At 47.0% G+C, this 20,240-nt stretch overlaps 1 protein-coding gene and 1 long non-coding RNA gene across 3 annotated transcripts; both read left to right on the top strand.

Annotated features, from left to right (window-relative positions):
• The first annotated feature begins 9,292 nt into the window (after positions 1 to 9,292).
• LOC130152698 (uncharacterized) lies at positions 9,293 to 10,406 on the top strand. Its single transcript, XR_008823084.1, has 2 exons — positions 9,293 to 10,249; positions 10,346 to 10,406. It is a non-coding gene; the product is annotated as an uncharacterized LOC130152698 (long non-coding RNA).
• A 1,582-nt stretch (positions 10,407 to 11,988) lies between these two features.
• On the top strand, positions 11,989 to 16,294 carry IRF2BPL (interferon regulatory factor 2 binding protein like). Of its 2 annotated transcripts, XM_056346676.1 has the most exons (2): positions 11,989 to 13,247; positions 13,359 to 16,294. In XM_056346676.1, the coding sequence occupies exon 2, from the start codon at positions 13,407 to 13,409 to the stop codon at positions 15,555 to 15,557; it is 2,151 nt and encodes a 716-aa protein (XP_056202651.1). In that variant the 5' UTR covers positions 11,989 to 13,247; positions 13,359 to 13,406; the 3' UTR covers positions 15,558 to 16,294. The 2 variants fall into 2 exon arrangements, with proteins under 2 accessions (XP_056202651.1, XP_056202650.1); XM_056346675.1 differs by having other exon boundaries at positions 11,989 to 16,294.
• The last annotated feature ends 3,946 nt before the right edge of the window (positions 16,295 to 20,240 follow it).

A 20,240-nucleotide genomic window follows, 5' to 3' on the forward strand; every position in this document is an offset into this window, starting at 1 on the left:
GTGAACCATAATAATAACAAATGGGGAAGATAGTCAGGATTTATATACATTTATATTTAATACGGGGAGTTTCTAGAAGGAGTCTGTAAGTAGGGACTGTTGCCCAGACTCCAAGCTTTGGCCAAGCAGCTCTTGGCAGGCCTCAAAGAGGGTGGTGAAAATGCAGCTTTAAGCCATCCTTGCATCATCCTGGGGTTGTCTCCCTGCCAGTGTGGTCTCTAGTGTAAACTGTAACACCAGCAGAGCTACTGTATTTTGCACGGGCTACCACTGGACCCAAGAAACTTGTCTGGTGAATGGGGATCCGTGAGAAATAGGCTTGGTTTAGCCACTTCTGAACTGTATGTCTTTCACAAGGACTCGAGAAATGAAGAGCCATTGCAGTCCCTGCAGTGGCTGCAACCAGCTGAGGCTTTGTCATATCTGCACTGGCGGATGCGCAAGTAGCTGGCTGAGCTGCCTCACAGACTCCATTGCATTGATTATGTGACAATAAACCAGCTTTCAGTGTCTGGAGGATCTGGCCCACATGTCTATGTGTGCATATGCAGATGCATGTGATGTCAGTGAATGTCCCCGCTCACTGCAAAGGTCACTTTGTCTGAGATTTTTCATTTGCTTCAGAATAAAGCAACCTCGAGAATGTAATGAAGGAAATGAGGTCTGAAATTTGTTTCCTAACATCCATGAATTGCAGCACCGAGCTAAGGGGAAAGCATTCAAATCCTTCTCTGCCCTCTTGGATAGGATTCTGTTTGTAGCTCTGCAATAATCAGCAGACATCAGTGTCTGCTACAACTGAATATTTTTGGTATCTAATTGCCACTTAGATACCAACGTGATAGGAGCTTTAGAAATAGCTGAAGCAGATAAATATTGCTTCATCTTTTCATGTGTGTATGTCTGTAACGTCTGTGTGAAGCTGTATATTAATGTGAAAAATTCCCTGTTGATTTTAATGGGATGCATCTCTCTGCAGAGAATTTGCTTCATTCTAAGCTGCAGTAACATATAGAAGGGATAATTTTTTTCTTTGTGCTGTGAACATCTAGATCAAATTCCCAAAGTATTATTTGTGCAGAAACTGTGAATGCTCCCAGCTTGCAAATGAAGTCAAACCCTTGTTAATGTTAATGTTTACAGTAAAACAGCTGTTCTCAGCATTTCTCCCTGAGCCTCAGCTACTTTAGCTCTACCATACTCAGCCTTACATCATAGCAGCTGCAATAATAAGAGGCTGAAAGAGGTCAGAAGCAGCCAGTCCTGCTAAACCACACCTTTGTTTAAAAGAGATTTTGGATTGTAAAATGTCTCAACTGCTGAATTTTTCAGCCTGACTGGACTCCATGCATGGGCTAGGTCTTCAAAGACCTAGCTCACCAAAAGCACACAGGCACTGCCAGCACAGAGTAAAGCAGAACACAGGCTCTTTATACATTTTCCCGGGAAATTTTCTATAGATCCAGACTGGGAAATGTTCCAAAGCTTCACAGAACTAAAGATAACAGTAATAAAAAAATGGACTAGAGCACACTGACTTTTAAAAGAAATAGCTGAGCCTATTATATTTGCGTGGCAAAGCCTTAGTAATTTGTGCAGCAAGACTTTGCTAATTTACACTAATAAAAGTAAGATCACTACAGATTACTGAATTTTAGCAATTAGCAGGTATGTAAACAACATTCCAGGAAAAGAAAAAAGCATCAGCATGTAGGTCACTTTCACAACTATAATTTCTTTGTAAATATTTATGATTGCTCAAATAATAAATGCTATTGGATGTATTTTTCAAAATACTTAGGTGTTAGCAGAATGTAAAATAGAGCACTCCCCTGCTCAGTCTTCTTTTCAGAAGAGAGGGGCCATATTTTTTCTGCTAGGTATGAAGCATACAGTCTATTGAGTTTCTGCAGTATCCACCTTGTAGCAGTACATGAATTAATAGGAGTTTAAAGTGAATTTAAGAACATTTTAGCAGTAGTCGTCCTACACGTGATTCACTGAAACTGATTCTTCTGTTGAGTAGCAGTAGGAGATACATGGGTTTTAGCACATAAGAGAAAATAGGTTCATTGCTAATTTATTGCACTGTGCTGGGATTGTATAAAATTTGTCATTTTCATTTTACTGAAAATAGAAATCTGAAAATCAAAGTAGAGGAGAAAGTATGATTTGTACAGTTGAAAAGTTTCCAGACAGATTCTATATACAAGGGGTTATTTTAGCAGCATTTTCACAGTTAAAATCAAGTGTGAACATTGCAGTTGCATGCCAAATGCTACCTGTGACACCTTTAAAATTCATGGTGACTAAGGAACAGCAACTTTTTCTGGTCTTGTGATTCACAGGGTGATGTCACAGACTGTCAGATGATGTCACAGATTTTCCAGATTATGGCAATAGGTTGTGGCAGAGGGGCTGTCACAGCTGGAATGCTCACTGAGTTTAGCAGATTCCACAGCGTGACGCCATCAAAAGGACTTAGTAAGAAATCCCAAATGTGCTTTCCAGTACAAGAAAGAGAAAGAAGAAAAAAGCAACAGAGGTCAGAGAGCAGAATTTGCAGATTCGATTGATACCTTGGAAAGACAGCATATAGAGGAAATTATTGGGTCTAAATTGTAATAAATTGGACTATAGTTTCACTTAGGACACTTAATGGTGGTGAATTATTTGCCTTGAAATAATTCTTTGAGATCCTAATGATGTCAGAGTATAGTTATATGAGGCATTGACTAACACAGTAAAATACATACCCTTTCTTGAAAAGTGTAGAGGCTAAATGTACAAAGACTAGACAAAGGAAGTAATGTGGGGTGTGATATTCAAGCTAATTATTTAAAGTAACGGTAGATACATATGGTAGCTCTGTGCATTTACCATAAAAATCATGTAGTATCTGTGGGTGAACCACTGCCCCCAAAAAAAGCAAGTTTATGTACCTTCATACATGTATATTATATACACATCTATAATATGTTTATATATATTCTCTATGCATAATCTAAACTGAGTGCTTTTAAAAAATGTACACATCAATGACACAAACCCCTTTGTAACTACACAAGAAGCTAAATATTACATAGCAATATGTATTTTTCTTTGGTTTCACTGGTGCATTCAAAGCATGATCAGTTTGTTTCTTCTGGCATAAATTGTCACCCAAGTCCCTGAATAAAAATATTGCTTCTACTCTGTCATATAGAGAGAATATATTCTCTCTCTCTCTCTCTCTCTCTAGGTACAAATGTGTCTGTCATGTTTGAAAAGGCAACAGTTAAATACATGTTTCTGCTGTCAGAAATGCAGCAGTTAAACCCTAAATAATATCTATAGGATTAAGATCCAAGTACTTTACAAGAAATCTATAAGCAGTTATCTTTCCACATTTCCTCTCTATCCCCTGTCATAGACTATGAAAGATAATATAAGAAGTGCTGTACTACGTATGCTTATCTCATTATCTCCATTTTCAGGTAAGTAGAGCAAACAGTTTCACCCTAGTAGATTTGTAGCAAAATAATATACATTCCTCTATGCTAGAGGAATGAAAAAAGCAGGATTGAGCTCAGAACGGGGGCAGAGGGCGAGAGACGGGAGGGTTTTTTAAAAGAGTTTTCTGAATAATCAGGAAATCCAGTGAGACAAACAGAATGTGTAGAGAGCAAGCCAGAATTATCAAATTACCATGACAACCGTAGGCAAGAACCCAGAGAGAATCAGGTAAAGAAATTACAGTAGAATTACAGTTAACTTCAAATTTATTTATTAAAAAAAAAAAAATCCAAAGCAGTCAGGAAGAAATATTTCCTTTGGCCTAGCTTGATATGGTGCAAAGGCTTGTGAAATGCAGCCTTGTTTGCAATTTTGAAATTGCTTTGCACATGTATACAACTAGCTTTTATCTAAATTTGCATATGCAGATTGTTTTAACCAGCAGGATTTGATGTCAGATACAAAACTTAGAATCACAGATGCCTTAATTTGTTTGAAAACAGAAGCTAAAAGAGAATTCAGAAAAGGTAAAGGGTGCATGCGTGTGTGTATGTGTGTGTACACATGTATAGTGTGTATTTCTGTGTCATTTCTAAAACATTCTCCCTTCTATGTTTTTTAAATGACCACTTTCTTCATTCAAACCTTTGCATAACACATTCACAACCAAAAAGCTTTTGAACAAGGAATACAGTAAAAAATAAGTGAAACTAAAGTGAAGTGAAACTAAAATAAGAGTGGTGGTATTTATTTTTAAAAGCTACAGGTTAACCATCAAGTGGTTAACCAGATTATCTGTCCAGTTTGGGTTGGAATTCTCTTTATTCAGTTTTAACATGCCATTTCATATAATACCATTCACATATATTGGAAAGATCCAAGTATACAATTCTGAAAGGCGGCCAGCCATGAAGGGGGGATTTGTTCACGTGGGGGGTGGCTCATTTTTTTCCCAGTTTTGAACAAAGCCCTCCAACTGCTAACACTCCAGTATATAAACAAAATTCTCCCCCTGCTTTATCTTTCCTGTTTTATGCCACTATCTGAATGCTTATTGAGTTTTATATGCACTCTGTAAACACAGATCCATGCCCATATTGATCTTTTTAAACGCTGTCCTGAAGTTTGCTGCATGGTCAGGGAGAGGAGTGATGCACTCCATTGTTCCCCGCTATGATGTCATGCTCAGACTTCGCCTTGGTTAAACAGAATTCGGTTTACTGAACTGCAGCAAAATGTCTTTAGGGAACCCAAATTTATTGCTGTAGCAGAGATGGAAAGAAATAACATGTAAAAAAGGAAGACATAGGAAAAAGGGCATAAATTCTGGCTGCAGTATTTGCCGCCTGTATTTTTCTCTACACTTTTTCAGAAGTAGATATGCACACTCATTTATATACACACTGAAACTGCGCGTAGCTGAAGGGTGTGTTTATTTTAATCTTGGGAGCCAGGATGAGCCGAAATTCTCTCTCTCGAAGGACTTGCATCTTCACTAAGATCTCTGTTAAACATGCAGTTTTGCACCACACTTCATTCTTTTTACTCACATTAACCACACACACAGAGTGCACATAATGGGTCTAATCCTGCTAGCTGTCCAATGATGTTAATGAGAGCTAAAGACATCGGGTGTGTTACAAGATCCAGTGGTAAACTGATTAATTTCCACCAGCATCTGCAAACTGTATGTGGGGATAGTGAGGGGAAGAGAGGGGACGGCCTTTTAATTATGCTGGGACATCCTGAATGGGAAGAGAAATCTGAAGGGACTGAGTGGGGAGAAGGAGGTCTCTCCTTCTCCTCCCTCCCTCCTGGCCTTAAAAAAATCCCTGGAGCCAGTCCTTCCCAAACAGGGACAGTTGGCAGGTATGTGTTAATCTTGTTCCCAGCACTTTGGAGGAGCCATGCACAGAGAGGCTCACCCTGTCCATTCAAACCACCGCTTCCTGTCCTTCAAGAGTTAACCTTCTCTAGAACATTTATTTCACCATCTCAGGGAAAAAAAAAAAAAAAACCCTGCAGAGCTGAGAGGCTGCAGATCACAAGGCCATTCTGATAGCCTCCTGTCCCCATGGCAACAGCAACGGCATTTATCAGTTCCTTATGAGAGCAGGCACAGCAAATCTGCATTGCACATGGCAGCCTTCCAGCCTTTCAAATGAAAGAGCACTTTGAACTGCTGCCAAGTGTGGAAGGAGCAGAGCTGTCAGGACTGCTTAATGCTGGCAGTTTGTACTTGGGAGCCTTTCAGTTCCCAGAATCCTTCAGCTGTGGCAGCCTGCCAGGTACTTAGCGGAAGCTAAAAACTAACCCCCAGACCATTCACTGCAGTGCACTCAAAATTTTCCACATGTACCATGTCACAAGTGCAGACTGTACAATGAAAGCAAACGCCTTCTGCTCGGGATTCTAATTTTATTAATAATCTAGGAAAAAGCAATCGGAGATTAGCTGGCTGACAGCACTACAGTATAGCCACTGTTTATTACTCGGGGCATGTAAGTCAAATGTGTATTTTTCATCCCTCAGAAACAGAATCAGCTCCGGCCACAGGGGCTGCCCGGCCCCAAATCTATATGCAGTACCTGAGCGTGGGGAGACTGGTGTTAGCAGAAGGGAGAGTGTGGTTATTTACAGTGGAGTGCTTTTTTAGCAATCATCATCAAATGTATAGCAGTGAGAAGTGGAATAGAAAAAGAAGACAGTATTGCTGGCTGGTAAATATTTTCAGCCCTTACCCTCTGTATTTTGCTGACATTGTGAGAATCTCGGAAACTGGCTGATGCATGTAGCAGAGATACATGGCTCTTGGTGGGTTTCCTTTTAATGGAGAGTTTTCATGTGAACTTTTTATTGTTTTGCATTACCCTAAGCACAAGGGCTTCTATTGGCAGAGGAAACAAATTGGCACAGTTCTGCTTTTTTTTTTTTTTTTTTTTAAATCTGCACTGAGATCAAGGGCAAGGGCTTCATTTTCCAGCACTAGTCATAAGCCTTTAGCACAAATAGAATGAAAATTGTCTGTCGCTCAGGCAGTTGGACAGGGTTCAGGAAAACTATGTCTGGCACTAATTCCAAAGGGAAGGTTTGGTTCAATCCAGCATCATTAATTTCAGTAAACTGTTTTCACTAGTCTATATCCCACTGTTCAAGAGCTGTTTATTATCTTTTACTAAATAATGTCTTTTGGAGTACAGAGTAATGAAAAATACCTTATATGACTTATGCATGTATACTATCACATGTATGTATACATATAAATAGATAGAGTTTACATGGTTGCACTCACTTTTTTTGCTTTTCTGTTTTTTCTTAACAATTGCTTGCTTCTTACCTTGCTGTCCCATTACAAAACACATTTATAATGCCAAATATAAAATAGTAAAATAGCCCAGAAGGCAAAAGAGAGAGAGAGAGATATGAAAAAAACCCTGGAGCAAAGACAATCTCCACAAATTTGTGAGTTTCACCACAAAACAAGGAAATGTAGTGCCTCTTTTTCAGCTTGCAGCTATCTTTGGCTGCTGCTTGAAGACTTGACTTAATTCACCCAGGCAGTAGTGTCTAAAAGTAATACACCAAGACAGTTAATTTTGGCACTTAGTCTCCCTTAGGAATTTTACCAACAGTCCTTGAAAAGAAAGTAAATGATCTTTTTTTTTCTCTTGTTTCCCCCCAATAGCTCATCTTGATATGTGCTAATAAAAGAAACACCACCCCCCTTCTCACCCTTATCCTGTGTCCATATCATCCTTCTTTCAATAACAATGTTCGTCAGCATTTATAACATGGTCTTGGAGAAAAAGTGGTTTAGGTCTTTTCAGATGGCCTAGTTACAGAGGAAAAGGAGGTTATGCCATGTGAAGTAACTTAAGATAGTGCAGTTTCTTTTCCTTTCCCTTCCTTCCTTTCCTTCTCTTTCTTTCTTGCTTAACCCCCACTCCCTCCTTCCCACCTCCCCCATTTTTTGGAAAACACAGTAAAGTTTTGTTCAGTTCTCAAGTGTTATTAATCACCGGTGGAGGCCAAAAGCAGGGATATTTTTCTTGGCAGCACATTTTGATAAACAATCTGTGTATGGGGTGAAGGCTGGGGGGAGCCTGGCTTGCTGGTAACTAAGCTAATGTTTGGCAGATTCTTAACTGTCATGAAAGTGCAAGTGGCTCTCAGTGGGAATAGCCTCAAAAAATGTACCGATTCAGTTGATTCATTATTGTTGATTGTTTACTACGTCCACAGGATGTAAGATGAAAACAGTGCAGGGATAAAGTAAAAATAACAACAGCGGACCCAGCCTCTGCATGTCCCAGCCTAAAACATGCTACCCAGTCACTAGTCCCTTGCGGAGTGAGCAGAATTAATTACAAGTGTCTTATTTTGCACTGTAAGATTTCACAAAGGTTAACATGTGGAAATCTGGGCTTGCCGGCAGGTTTTAAAACCATAAAGACAGCTGCAGGAAAATCGATTTGGGGCAGGTCTCAAAGAGGAGCCCTAACTGCTTTCTGGGGCAGAAGCGAGTGGTTGGTGGGGTCAGGGGGCTGCAGACCTGCCTCAGCTGGACATGCGGCAATCCAGCTTCAGCAGCTGGCAGCCTGCAGGCAGGGCAGCCTCCCACCCAGCTGTACTCTGGGCTCCCTGCTCCAGCAGCAATGTGGAAATGGGACCGGTAAAGCTGGCAGACATGACAGGCAATGTTCGTTAAGAAATGTATCTGCACAGCAGACCAAGGAAAGAAAAAAAGGAAGGAAGGAAGGAAAGAGGGAAGAGTTCCTAGGTGGGGAAGAGGCTCGGTATGACAGCAAGGCTCACTGCCTGAAGAATGGTAGGAAAAAACAGAATTACAATGAGATGAGAACTGAAATGATAAACAGAAACACGTAATTACATTCTATTCTTTGTAACTAGGTGTTTTGACACTTCCTGGCAGCTCCTAGTAGAAGACAATGTTGTTTAACTTTTAATTTGACAAAATTATGCAACTCCTTCCTGAAGTGTTTGTGTTTTGATTTGCTGCACACACTCCTGAGTGTTCTGTTCACTGCTAATCTCTGCATTGTTTTGAAGCCAGTAATTTGATTGTGACGGATTTTATTTGATCTGCTGTAGTGAGGTAAATCCACGTAAATCACACTCTGGAGAGCGCACTTCTTTTCCAGTTCTTGTATTTTTTTCCAGCTGTAGCTGCTGTTTTGACCACTGAGGGAAGAGCCATTTCTGTAGGTGAGCATCTACAGAAGGAAGCAGCTGCTCTGACTGCTGCACCGATCAGTGCCAGAACTTTGCAGGAAAGAGTTAAATGTATTCCCAGGTTGTGAGCATTTATAGCCAGACCAGACCGTTCATTCCCAAGCTACCAAGATCATGGGCTCCTAACTATTACTGCTTGCAAACTTTGAGGCTGTCCTATATTCTACATAATTAACACTGGGCTGCTGATTGATAATCAACAGTATTCCTCTTGCATCCATATCAACAATAATCCCCATATTTTGGGAGCTCACACACGGCAATGGCATGGAGCAGAGCCTGGCAGACCTGGGGCGTAGCCAGGCACCTGGGTTTTGTTGCTTCTTTCTTTGTGGTGCGTTGCACCTCTGGCTTCCCATACCTGCTGGTGGCACTCAGAAAGGTGCTGGTTGGCTTCTGCACCCCGTGTTTTGTAGGATTGTTTTAATTCCTTCATTTAAATCAAAGCTTCACCTGCTGTTTTAATGTTACACAGATGCGTACATGAGTGTGTACTTCTAAATAAAGAGGGAATAAAAATAAAGGGAAAGGGATTATCGGATGGCAGTATTTATCCTAGCACTGAAAGGAAGGAGTTAGTAGGTTTCACTTCTGACAGTGAAAATTATATTCCTTGTCCCTTGGGACTACTGGCAGGTCGTAAACTTTGGGCAATCTCCACAGAATCCCTAATGCTGTATCCAAAGTGCTGACTCGTGTTCCTGCGCAAGAAGCAGTAGCTGGCTAGCAATTGTTCACAACCGCAGCTCCATCCCTCCTTGCGCTCCCCTCCATCTTATTAAACAAGCCACTGTCTGGGGGGTTCTTATGCTATTTTTTGTTTGCTCACTTCTTTCAGTTAGCCAGATCAGGCACCTGAATGGCTTCATTGTTTGGGCTTCCTCTTTTCCTCCTCTAAACGTAATTTTAATTCCTGGATTATTTCAGAGCTAAATAAACACCAGACGTGTTTAGTATAAATCCAGCAAGACTGATCTGGATCGCTCCTGCCCTGCCATTCGCATAGCAAAGGAGAGGAAAGACGGAAGGTGAGCAGGAAAGCACGCTGCTACCCTCGCAGGGACAGCGCTGCCATAGATTGGCGCTTTGTTACATTGCTACCGTTCAATCTATTTTCCCCTACCAGATTAGATTGATACTGACAACTCATTCCCTGTGAAGGTGCCACAGCGTGGCATTTATTTGCATTTACATTGCAGTTCTCTTCATCAGTCAGCTTTGCAGAGATCACCACTGCTGCTGGCCATATTGTTGCTATGCTGACACTTCATCCTTAAGTGCCGCTTGCGTAATGGTACAGTACGTGCCCATGACCAAAGTTTAAATCAAAGTTTAATCATTACGGAAAAACAAACATATTTCCGCGACTGTGTATCCTGCAAGTAAAAGTAAAGGCAGTTTGGTCGGGTCACAGATGCTAATCTCTTTTTTTCTATTCACAAACTATAAAGGGAGTTGACAGCACCTGTAAATGGTTTTCTGAGGCTAGATTATATCTAAGGTGATTATTATTTACACCCACTATAAAGACTGCTCTTGTGAGCCAAGAAGTCTGTTCCTGTGAGGTGAGTGTTACCAAAAAAGGGCTTTCTTGCAGGAGGATTCAGTGGAGCGAGGAGCCAGGGTGAGGGGCGGTTCAAGCACATGGAGTGCCTTGTCATGTGTTGGGTTTGTATAACCCAGGGGCTGAGATACAGTCGGGATATGCTGCAGTTCTGCATTCCCAGACACTCGGGATGAAGGGGAAAGCCTCAGCTTGCTCAACCTGAGTGTTTTCAGCAAGGGCTGACCTTTTCCCACCGCCCAGTTCTACTCGGGTGAAGATCAAGACGGGGCAGTAAAAGGATAGGAAAGGAGTTGATCTTCCAGTATGAATCAGAGTGAACACATGCTTGTTTAGTCAAGTAAAGTCATATTAATGTAGAAATCCTGCAGCCATCACTAAATCACTGTGGCTGGAAGCAAAGACTTCTACTTTGAACCAGCTTTCATCTGCCTTTCTGGAAGCTTGCTTCTGTGAAGCCTCTATGATGTCCACAGTTTAGGTGTGAAATTTCTAAGTGTGAATTCCACTCTCCTTTAGCGCATCTTCTTCAGCCAATTTGCATGTAGGAGAGTCACATCATTCAAAGACTTTTCCATTTCTGCTCACTGCTTCTGCAAGCTTTCCCCGAAAGAGTCACTTTGTCAGGATTGATTTTCTTACTGTATTTTATCTGGTCCTACCATTTCTGTAACTTCAGCGTATGCATTTCATTAAGTCTTCCCTGTGAAGTAATTCTGCTCACATACATACCGAATTTGTTTGCCAGCTTTATAGATTATAACCAGACACGTATAAGACGTTTTAGACAACTAAAAATGGAAATGAGACACACTGGTGGTATGAAACGAATTATTTAAGGCAACAACTTTTTGTCGCGTGCATTTTGAAACGTTATTGACCGAATCCAAGGTATCTTTCCTGCTCAGTGCTGCATCGCTGCTGGGCGTGTGTATGTGACCACGCCACAGAAACCCCAAGTCCCTTGAAAGCACAGAGGGAAGCCTGTAATGGACGGGGTTTTCGGCGTTTCTAGCAACAAAGGAATCAGGAAGAGGTACTGAAAGAAAGAAATCCATCCAACAGAGCCCAGCCGGGAGAGGCTCCGCATTCGCGGAACGTGCGAACGCTCCCCCCGCTGCGCGCTTGCCTCCGCGGGCACCCGCCGGCCCGGCCGGGCGCCAGGGGCGCGATGCCGGCCGCCCCCGCTCGCAGCTCGCCGGTGCCTGCCGGACCGTGTCTCCGCAGGCAGCGTTCGGTACTCTCTGGCCGCGGACGGCGATGTCGGTGCTCGCAGAAACGGCCATCGACTGCAGCGAGAGGAAAAGCAGGCGGCGCACAGCCCCTCCTGGCGAGCAGGGGCACCGGCGTGGCCGCGGGGGCGGGCGGGGAGCGGGCGCCGGTGGGGATGGCGGCCGGGAGAAGGCAGGCTTCGCGCTTTTTGGATTTTGTTTTCCTCCCAGTGGAATGAATTCTCGGCTTATTTGCATGAGCCGAAGTTGTTTTGAGTCATTTGCCTGTTAGCAGTGTTATGCAAATGTTAGCCAGCTATTTAAAGGGGGAAAGGGGGGGGTGGGGTGAAAAAAAAAAAAAAAAAAGCAGCCGTGTGTTCTCACAGCGGCGGGGAAATCCTGCGTCCCTTTGCATTAGCGAGATGAGATCGCAGCGATTACTCACCTGCCTGGCCTCTCCTACACCCTTGAGCAACGCACAGCTCTATCTTTCCCAGCCCAACCTTAAACACTCGGCAAACATGGCCGATTTAAACAAATCAAAAGTGGAAGAGGTTCTGATGCAGTCACGGGCTTACAGAAACTGTGTCATTCTGTCACCGGCATCACTGAAAGAGAAACACGAAATCGGATATTAAGGCGGGATCCCCCCCCATTTGCCTCAGCAGCCGGAGCGCACGGGAATCCCACCGCCAAGCCTCGGTGGCAGGACGCCGCGCAGTCGTCACGGAGGCAAAGCGGTGCGATCCGCGGGTTTACAAAATCCTGAAAACGAGACATTTGAACTTAGAAAGCCCAGCCAAGGGGGGGGCCGGGCCGGGACAACAACCCCCCCGCCCCGCGCCGCGCCCCCTCCGCCGTGCATGCGCGCCTCCTGCCCGCGGCTCAGGGCCCGCGGCGCGCGCTGGGGCGCAGGGCGAGGGCGCGATCCGCGCTCCGGTTTCCAAACATAGCCCCGCCGCGCCCCGGCGGCCGGCCGCGCAGGGGGGGCCGGGCAGCGCGCCGGGCATGCGCGCCCCGCGCAACAAGTGGGCTCCGCGCCGCCGGCTGGGGGGAGGGGAGCGAGGAGCGGGCGCTCGGCGGTGACGCGGGGCCCCGCCCGGGTGCAGCCGAACCGAGGCGAGCCGGGAGCGCGGCGCGGAGGAGGGGAGGGGCGGCGCGGCGCGGCGCGGGGGGAGCGCGGCGCGGCGGAGGGGGCGCGCAGGCACAGGCGGCGGCGCGCAGCACCCCGCGCTCGGACTGCGAGCAGCGGCGAGGATGTGAGTGAGGAGCAGGCGGCGCCGCTCGCCACGCTGCTGCCGCCGCTGCCCCCCGCTGCCCCCGCCCCGGGCCGCTACCGCCCCGCCGGCGCTCGGGGAAGCCGCCGCAGCTGGGATCGGACAGCTCCGTGCGGGTGCCCCTGTTTCGCTCGCGGCGGTGGATCGGCACGTACCCAAGTGCGAGCTCGCGAGGCAGCCGCGGCGGGTGGAAGGTGACCCCCCCATCTTCCTCCGTGCACCTCCGCCTCCTCCCGGAGGAGGAGCAGCGGCAGCGGAGAGCTAGAGAGCGCAGGGAAACAGAAGCGGCTAGAAGGCGACCCCCACCCAGCCCCCCGGAGGAGCAGTAGGAGCGGTTCCCACCCCGCTGGGACAGCAGCGGCAGGATCAGGTAGAGGAAGCCCTCTCCGGCGACAGGAGCGAACGAAAAGCAGGCGATCCCCCTGCTGAAAGGGGCGACAGGAACAGGTACGGAGAGCCGCCCCCCCCGCCCCCTGCAGCTCGGGGGGGAACACTGAGCCAGCCCCGACCCCGGCGGCAGCAGCTTCCCCGGCCAGCAGCACCATGTCCGCCGCGCAGGTGTCGTCGTCCCGGAGACAGTCATGTTACCTGTGTGACCTGCCCCGCATGCCCTGGGCCATGATCTGGGACTTCACGGAGCCCGTCTGCCGGGGCTGCGTCAACTACGAGGGCGCCGACCGCATCGAGTTCGTGATCGAGACGGCCCGGCAGCTGAAGCGGGCGCACGGCTGCTTCCAGGACGGCCGCTCCCCGGGCCCCCCGCCGCCGGTCGGCGTCAAGGCAGTGCCGCTCTCCGCCAAAGAAGCGGCGGCGGCGGCGGCGGCCCAGCAGCAGCTCAACCATGTGGACGCCTCCTCCAAGGCAGCCTCGGCGGGGCTGACCCAGTCCAGCCTGGACCGCTACGGGCTCAGCGCCGCCGCGGCAGAGCAGCGCAGCCGCTTCGAGTACCCGCCGCCGCCGGGCAGCCTGGGCAGCAGCCACGGCGCCCGCTTGCCCAACGGGCTGGGGGGACCCAACGGTTTCCCCAAGCCGCCTGAGGACGGGCCGCCGGAGCTGAACCGACAGAGCCCCAACTCCTCCTCTTCCTCCTCCCGCCGCGGGGCGCACGGGGGGCTGGTGTCCGGCCTGCCCCCAGGGGCCGCCGGTGCCCAGATGAACGTGCCCCCCAACCTGCTGCCGCAGACCTTGCTCAACGGGCCCGCCGCCTCTGGCGTGGCCCTGCCCCCGCCGCACGGGGGCCTGAGCGGCCGCGGCGGCGGGGGTCCCCCGGCTCCCTCCGCCTCCTCCCAGGGGGGCACCTGCGGCGGCGGCGCCGGGGGAGGCGGCGGCTCGTCCTCCGAGGCCTGTGGCAAACGGCCGGGCTCGGTATCCAGCAGCGACCAGGAGCGGGAGCTGAAGGAGAAGCAGCGCAACGCGGAGGCGCTGGCCGAGCTCAGCGAGAGCTTGCGGAACCGGGCCGAGGAGTGGGCCAGCAAGCCCAAGATCGTGCGGGACACACTGCTCACTCTGGCCGGCTGCACCCCCTACGAGGTGCGCTTCAAGAAGGATCACGCCCTGCTGGGCCGCGTCTTTGCCTTCGACGCTGTCTCCAAGCCGGGCATGGACTATGAGCTGAAGCTCTTCATCGAGTACCCCAGCGGCTCCGGCACCGTCTTCTCCAGCGCCTCTGGCGTGGCCAAGCAGATGTACCAGGACTGCATGAAGGACTTCGGCCGCGGCCTCTCCTCGGGCTTCAAGTACCTGGAGTACGAGAAGAAGCACGGCTCCGGTGACTGGCGGCTCCTGGGGGACCTGCTGCCCGAGTCCGTGCGCTTCTTCAAGGAGCTGGTGGGCGCCGACATGCTGCCGCAGCCCTACCTGGACGCCAGCTGCCCCATGCTGCCCACAGCGCTGGTGAGTCTCCCGCGGCCGGGGGCCGGGGCCGGCGGGGCGCAGGGCACGGCCGCCGCCTCTAGGGGACCCGGCGGCGGCGGCGGCGGCGGCGGCGGGGCAATGCGCAAGAGGAAAGCTTCTCCCGAGCCCTCGGACTCGGCCGAGGGGGCTCTGAAGCTCAGCGACGAGCAGCAGCGGCAGCAGTGGATGGCCAGCCAGAGCGAAGCGCTCAAGCTCACCATGTCGGCCGGGGGCTTCGGGGCGGTGCACGGCGGGGGCCCCCCGCCGCCGCCGCCGCCGCCCCTCGGGCCTCACTCCAACCGGACCACGCCGCCCGAGTCCGCCCCCCAGAACGGACAGTCCCCCATGGCCGCGCTCATGTCGGTGGCCGACACGCTGGGCAATGCCCACTCGCCCAAGGATGGCAGCTCGGTGCACTCCACCACGTCCACCCGCAGGAACAGCAGCAGCCCCGTGTCGCCGGCCTCGGTGCCGGGCCAGCGCCGCCTGGCCTCTCGCAATGGGGACATGAACCTGCAAGTGGCCCCTCCTCCCCCCAGCGCCCACCCCGCCATGGACCAAGTGCACCCCCAAAACATTCCGGACTCCCCCATGGCCAACAGCGGGCCCCTGTGCTGCACCATTTGCCACGAACGCTTGGAGGACACCCACTTTGTTCAGTGCCCCTCTGTGCCCAGCCACAAGTTCTGCTTCCCTTGTTCCAGAGAGAGCATCAAGGCCCAAGGGGCGACTGGCGAAGTCTACTGCCCCAGCGGAGAGAAATGCCCCCTAGTCGGTTCCAATGTGCCTTGGGCGTTTATGCAGGGCGAGATCGCGACCATTTTAGCTGGGGACGTTAAAGTGAAAAAGGAGAGAGACCCTTGAGTAGGAAATCCAATCCCTTCAGACTCCTGAAGATGTAGAATTGTGAATATAAAAAACTGCAAAAGTTAGTCTTATGTATAGACATTATTTTCGTCGTATGTTTCTATATTTTGAAACAAAGGTATGTACTCTTCTTCATTTGAAGGATAGAGCTGGTTTTTGTTAAACAGAATATAATATTGTTTGGTTACTACATAATACCTGTTCTCATTTCTTTGGCAGTGTGTTGGCTAGGTACAAAGTTAATAGCCCTTAGCGATTACCTGCTGCTGGTGTGTATTTTTGTAAATGTATGCACTTCTCTGAAAGAAGAAGAAAAACACAAAAAAAAAAAAATTTTTTTTTTTGCCAAGGCCAGTGTTGATGCCTAAAAAATTGCTACAAAAATGGTGACAGCTTATGTTTTACAAGCCCTGAGTGTTAGTCTTTCACTTTATTTTTTTCGGTTTTGTTTTTTGTTTGCAAAACGGTGGGGTGGCTCTTGGGGGGAGGGTGCTTTTTGTTGCAAGTTTGTAAGGAAAATGTTTCAGTTTGTTTCTATTGATCTGAACGTTTTTAATCTTCATGTGTTTTTTGTTTTTGCTTTTATTGATGCACGGATGCTTTTGAACAGTAGAGCAAAATGCTGTACATGAAAAACATGCTCTGTTTGTCCTTTATACATTTCTGTAGTTAACAGAACACTGTAATGTGCCTTGGAGCTTAGTAAATTGTAATAAATTCAATTGATATTAATACTTTCGAGTAGCAAGTTTTATTTTCTCAGAGCTTAGGCAGCATGCACAAGCCATGTTGCCTGTTTTAGTCTCCATTATACCAAGAGCCTGCAGTTCGTTGTGATAATTGTTGCACTTGTATGCACATTTTCACATATATGTAGTAAGATGATGATGTTGATGGTGTTATCAAACTTACCTAAACCTTGGCACTGTGCCTATTTACATTTCACCTTTAATGTTGCAGTAACAGTTGCTGACTAAGCATTTTCTATTTACTGTTTCTGCATCTCATTTCCTCCTCCCTTCTCCCCCCCCCCCCCCCCCCCCCAGCTCTCCAGCTGCAAACAGTGTTTGCAATACAGGATGCATCCATTGCCTGCGCAGTTTAATATGGTTTGAGATTTGAAACGAAGCCCTCTTTCACCAAAAAACCCTAGCATCACGTGGTTATTCATTTTAGTTGATTTTAAGAGCGGAGTGGTTGTCTAAACTCGACATCAGCCATAGACTCTTGGTAAGGCAGGATGGTAGTTGAGCGCAGCTCAAAAAAGGGTAGTGGGAAATAACAGCTTCTACAGTTGGTGTTGCAGCTGGTGGGTAGCTACCCCATTTAGGCAATGACTTTTCATAACTGAGTTGGTGAGCAGTTCAGGGGCTGTGTTGTGCTCTCAGGTGAGGAAGCTTGCTTAAAGCGCTGAAGTTAAATGCTTTCCTTTTGGCAATGATCAGATGTGATTCTTTGTATAATTAACTATTTTATGTGACACTGGCATTTTCTGGAGATAAGGGAGCAGTGCAATACCTGTTAGGTGATCAACAGGCAAAGTAAATACACAGGCCTCACACTAGCTAGAAAATGCAAACAAACCTAATGTGAACTTTGTCCTTTCCAGTGAGGCAAATGGAGGAAAGAGAGAAAACCTGAAACAAAACCAGCAGCACTGCAGAAATCCTTTGCAGTTTGACCGGCAGAACACAGAGCTGTTCCAAATGCAACAGTGTCTTAGGTTATGAACTCTGGAGTTTTATTGAATATTAAGGATCCCCACCCCCAACCCCCATAATTGTGTAAAGAAGTGCTTTTTTAAAAGTCTGGGTGGCATTTGGTACCTGCTTGCTCTTAATAAGGCATTTTTCATTTGTGTTCCTGGTGGAAAGCATGGTAGAAGCCTTGAGACTTACCTGCATAGTGTGCCTACAGATCTTTGCTCTCTTGTATAAGTACATACTCTGGCTGTTTTGGGTGGGGAGGTTATGTTTTGAGATTCAGTCTTTGACATCACTGTATCTGTGATTTCAGACAATGACTTCGTGTGTGTATACGTATTTTATTTTTTTCTGCCAAGTGATATACTGGTGTTTAAAACTCAGAGCATACTGTCCTTATGTAATGAATTGGAGGGAATAATGCAGAAAATGCACATTTTGAGTTAATTATTAGATCCAACCTATATGTTTTGAGTTAATCTGGGTACAACCTATACATTTTTTTAGAGTATAGATATGTACTGATCCTATTTTCAATTATTTCTGAGCATGCAGATCCCACACAGCAGTTTATTTCTAAATCATGAGATAGAGGAACTAATATTGTGAGCTCATGACTGGCAGAGAAAAAAATTGTACAGATGGGTGAAATTTGAGTTTAAACCTAATGAGAAGTAATATTCATGTGTGAATTGCAACTGCCCTTAAAAGAGAAAGACTACTGGCTCTTCAACATTTAATTATGTCATGGAAGCGTGAATACCCTGATCTATATAAACAGAACCACTCCTGTAATCTTGAAATCAGTCATCAGTAGTTGGAGTTAGAAAGAGCCCCATTTGGTGGATTTCTTTAATTGCAGAGCATTCTTGAAAAGCTCTTGCCAGTCAGAATTTTGGAAACATAACCCAGTTAAGAGATTCATCAGGTTGGTTTTTAGTAACCAAAGGAAAGGTAAGGGGCAGTAGACATAGGTGGAAAATATGCTTGAAGTGAATTGTAATACTGCAGTTAATTACAGTTAACTGTAGCTACAGGGCATTTGTTGTATGGAGGTTTTTTGTAACCATGTGACCTTCTCTTTTACTCTGGCTCATTAAGCAGCCAGTCTGGGCATATTAGCCAGCATTTCTTTGAACCCACTCCGTAGATTTTTCTCTTTCTGAAGATGTCCATAGCTGACAAACAAGCTGTAGCCTTTTTTTTTTTCTGAGGAGGAGGAAAAGGGAGCTGCTGAGCAAGTCTTATATGCAGAGATTCAGCTGATTTCTGTATTTTACAGAAATGCTCCCCTCCCTCATATTTGCCAGTTATTTAAGGTAAAACCCAATGTTTGCTTGAATAAATTGTGTAAGGGAGTTTATTTGTCCAGGTGGTCATTTGTTGTGCTCTCATTCCTTCGTGTAATGGGGAAGTATTTTAATGGTTTATTTTCCCAAGGAGAGTTGTTGTGTTGGGGTTGGTTTTTTTCCAGTTAGATTATTCTCGACATTTCTTTTAATAGCCTTGTAGCCTATTTTCTAAGAAATGGGTTAGAACATGTGTGTCACTGGTTTTTGTTTTGTTTTTTTTTTTTAAGTATTGGCAGCTCTATGTGAGTTGGAGATGGAAGTGTTTGTTCAGTGAAGAAATGCTATGTCCATTTGGGGGAAATACTACACAGTTTCATCAGGAGCTCGAGTTCACCAATGCTAACTGGTGTCATTTAGTACAAGCCTTGTTATCTTTTTTATTTGCTTAGCAATGTTGTGCATATAAGCATGGTCCCCCCCGCTGCCCCTCCCCTCCCTTAACATTTGAACTCCAAACTAGTTGGGACTAACATTGTTTTGAAACTGCAATCTCTTCAAATAGGCTGGATGCCAGCATAGTTTTGCAGAGCTGCAGCAGTCACTGGAAAAAAAGGGTTGTCTGCTTCTTTACAAGTCTTGTGAGCTGAGTTTTTCTTCCCCTCAAAGGAAAGGGCTTTTGTGTCCTCAGAGCTCTCAGGTTCCCAGCTTACTATGCAGTAGTCAGTAGTCGCTTTGCAGCTTCCCTCTTCCTAGGTCTTTCCATTTTCTTTTTTTTTTTTTTTTTTTTTTTTTGTGGTATGCAGCCATTCTCCATTCATAGTAGGATGGTTTGTGTTGTGCATTAGCAGCCTCTTTCTCTGCCAAAGTGACACATCCTGTAGATTTGCAGCAGAGTACTGAACTGTCACTGTAATGCTGACTCTTGTAAGGCTATTCTTGAAGCAGAACAGCTTCCCCCTTGGCATTCAGCCATCAGAATCCATTACAGCATGCATTTTCTACCCAAAACATAGCTTTGTACCTACATACATCGCCTGGAAGATGTGGAGGGCATGGTTATACCCTCCTTCATAGAACCAGGCACTGCTGGGTTTATTTTCAAAGTGTCTGAAAACCAAGTACTGAGCTTTTGTTGTTTCAGCCCCTGCCTTAAACCCTGTAGTGCAGCCTGGGAAGGGGAATGCCTCTGCTGATGGGGTGACATGAAAAGAACTGCAGACAAGGTCTTTTCCCGGGTGTATGTCTTAAAAGAAGGATTAGGGGGGTGTGCGCTGAGCGGGGCTACTACTAGGATCTTCTAATGAGCCAGCCGAACGTCTCTCTCTCCACGTGCTCCCCACAGGGCAGCCCAGCCCCATGCTGCCAGCCCTGACTGGGAGGCTCTGCGGGAACCCAGCTCTTCTCCCTGGGAACGGGCTTGCCTCTACCTCTGTGAGAAGAAACACGGAAGATTACATGTCACTTCAAGTTTCTGACAGCAAACCCACTCTCTTTCAGCCATTCAGAGAACTGTAGAGTGAATAGCAGACGGGAGCAGTTAGACATGTGAATGGGAGGGGGAGGATGCTCGTCACCAGTCTGTCCGGCCAGTACGGTCTCTGACTGGTTGGACTGGCTGAGCTACTTGGTAGGTTCAAGATTGCACAGCCTGCCTACCGTGCTGGTGTCGGCAACACGAACCTTGC

The sequence above is a fragment of the Falco biarmicus genome, chromosome 7 (genome assembly GCF_023638135.1).
Source record: "Falco biarmicus isolate bFalBia1 chromosome 7, bFalBia1.pri, whole genome shotgun sequence".
NCBI classification, from domain to species: domain Eukaryota; kingdom Metazoa; phylum Chordata; class Aves; order Falconiformes; family Falconidae; genus Falco; species Falco biarmicus.

Excerpts from the sequence above, each read along its gene's own strand:
- IRF2BPL (XM_056346675.1), top strand. The coding sequence starts at position 13,344 with ATGTCCGCCGCGCAGGTGTCGTCGTCCCGGAGACAGTCATGTTACCTG.